Source organism: Phoenix dactylifera, chromosome 2, assembly GCF_051530095.1.
Source record: "Phoenix dactylifera cultivar Ajwa chromosome 2, Ajwa_hap1_PhDact_Kaust_v1.1, whole genome shotgun sequence".
Lineage (NCBI taxonomy): Eukaryota > Viridiplantae > Streptophyta > Magnoliopsida > Arecales > Arecaceae > Phoenix > Phoenix dactylifera.
This window is the reverse complement of record NC_143191.1, coordinates 29,257,660-29,259,440: the sequence shown is the minus strand read 5'-3', so window position 1 is coordinate 29,259,440 and position 1,781 is coordinate 29,257,660. Positions and strand designations below refer to the sequence as shown.

At 58.6% G+C, this 1,781-nt stretch overlaps 1 protein-coding gene across 1 annotated transcript; it reads left to right on the top strand.

Annotated features, from left to right (window-relative positions):
• Window positions 1–252: 252 nt before the first annotated feature.
• Window positions 253–1,781, top strand: LOC103723226 (uncharacterized). The gene has a single exon (XM_008814076.6). The coding sequence runs from the start codon at window positions 505–507 to the stop codon at window positions 1,618–1,620; it is 1,116 nt and encodes a 371-aa protein (XP_008812298.1). The 5' UTR covers window positions 253–504; the 3' UTR covers window positions 1,621–1,781.

Below are 1,781 nucleotides of genomic sequence, written 5' to 3'. Positions count from 1 at the left end.
AAGCCGGCGAGGTGGTCGGAGATCGGGAGAATGCCGGCGACGAGAGGGAGAAGGGGGAACGGGGGAGGAGGGGTTTAAGGGGGGTTTGAGGGGTTTTTTTTTTTTTCTTTTCAAAACGAAACGGAGGAGGAGGAAGGAGGGTGTATGAGAAAATTTCAAGGGCAATATGGTAATTACACTAAAGGTTAGTTTGGGTATTTTTTTTTTGGTTTTTGGGGGGTGTCCTGAGCAATAGGGGGGGTGTATATAGAACTACCCCACCTCGAGGGAGCCCTCGCCAGCCCTTCTCTCCGAATCCGGAACACACGCCGTAATCTCGGCTGAAAAATTATCGCCTTCTCTTTCCCCCTCCCACCTCCGATTTTTGAAACCCTAAACCTAATTAACCCTCCCCCGATCCATCCATTAATGGGAGCCTAGAATTCGAATTCCCCCTCTTCGATCAGGCCGTTCTATCGAGATTTCCGAAGTTGAGCTCTGAAACCCTAGGCCGAGGAGGACGCCATGAAGGCCTTCATCAAGTTCCGGGAGGACCAGAAGCCCCTCGTGAGGGCCAAGATTCCCATAAGTATCCTCGGCCTTCCCTTCCTCTCCGGCGTCTCCGCCGGCGAGTCCCGGGAGCTCCGCCTCGACCTCGCCACCGCCTTCGACTCCGGTCCCTGCTTCCGCGTCTCCTACCGCCCCAATGACTCCTGGAACCCCTTCAGCCTCGTCGTCAAGACCGGGAACGGGGCCTTCGGCTCCCCCTTCGGCGCCCCCATGGCGATGGCAGCCGAGTTCAGCCTCCTCGGCCGCGGCACTGGCCCCAGCTTCTCCATCCTTTTTAAGCCCCGCCTCGGCGACTTCAGCATCAAGAAGGCCACCGGATCCGTGCCGGCGCCGGCCGTCGGGAAGAGGATTGCCGCTGATGCTGAGTCGGACGGGGAGGCATCGGTCAAGGGGGTCGAGACGCCCGTCAACGAGTTCCGGCCGGAGAACAGGATCCACATCGGTAAGAACGTGAACGGATTCCCGACGGATTTTACAGCCGGCGGCGGCGGTATTCAAGGCCTCCTCTCCGGCGTGGAGGTCACTGCAAGAAGCGTCCTCCCCCTCCGGACCCGCACCGCGGTGAGGTTCCGGTGGGGGCTGAGGGTGCCGCCGGAGCTCCGTACCGCGTTCGTGGAGGACGCCGGCGGGAGGGTGCCGGCGGCCGGGATCTCGCTGAGCAAGTTCCCGCTGCTCGTGATGAGCAAGATCTCGATCGAACACGTGGCGACGGACGAGGGGAAGGCGAAGGAGAAGAAGGCTGTCGTGGCCACCGGCGGCGGCGCTGTCGCGGACGTGGCGGAGACATGCTTGTTAATAAAGCGGCAGCTGGAGGCGTTGCAGGCCGAGAATGGGCTGCTGAGGAAGGCCGTGGAGGAGCTCCGGGCAGATGTCAGCGGCTGGAATGTGGCGCCGGTGGCCAGAGGTCAGGTCTCCAGCGGGGCTGGCGTTGGCAAGGGTGGGAATAAGGCGGCGATAGGGAATAGGGACCGCCGGAGCGACGGGAAGTTGCCGGACAACTCCGGGAAAACAGCGGCGGAGGAGGTGAACGAGGAGCTGAAGAAGGCTTTGATGGGCGCCGGAAAAATCTGAAAGCAGTAGGAAGTTTGGACTAAGATGGGTGCTTGCATTGTCATAGTTTGTTTCATGCCATGTGTGACTTATATAATTTTGGTGTTTTTATGAGTCATAATATTATGCCCTAGAATCTTTTGCCAGTAACTTTCTTCTGTATAAAATTTATGTTTTTGTAA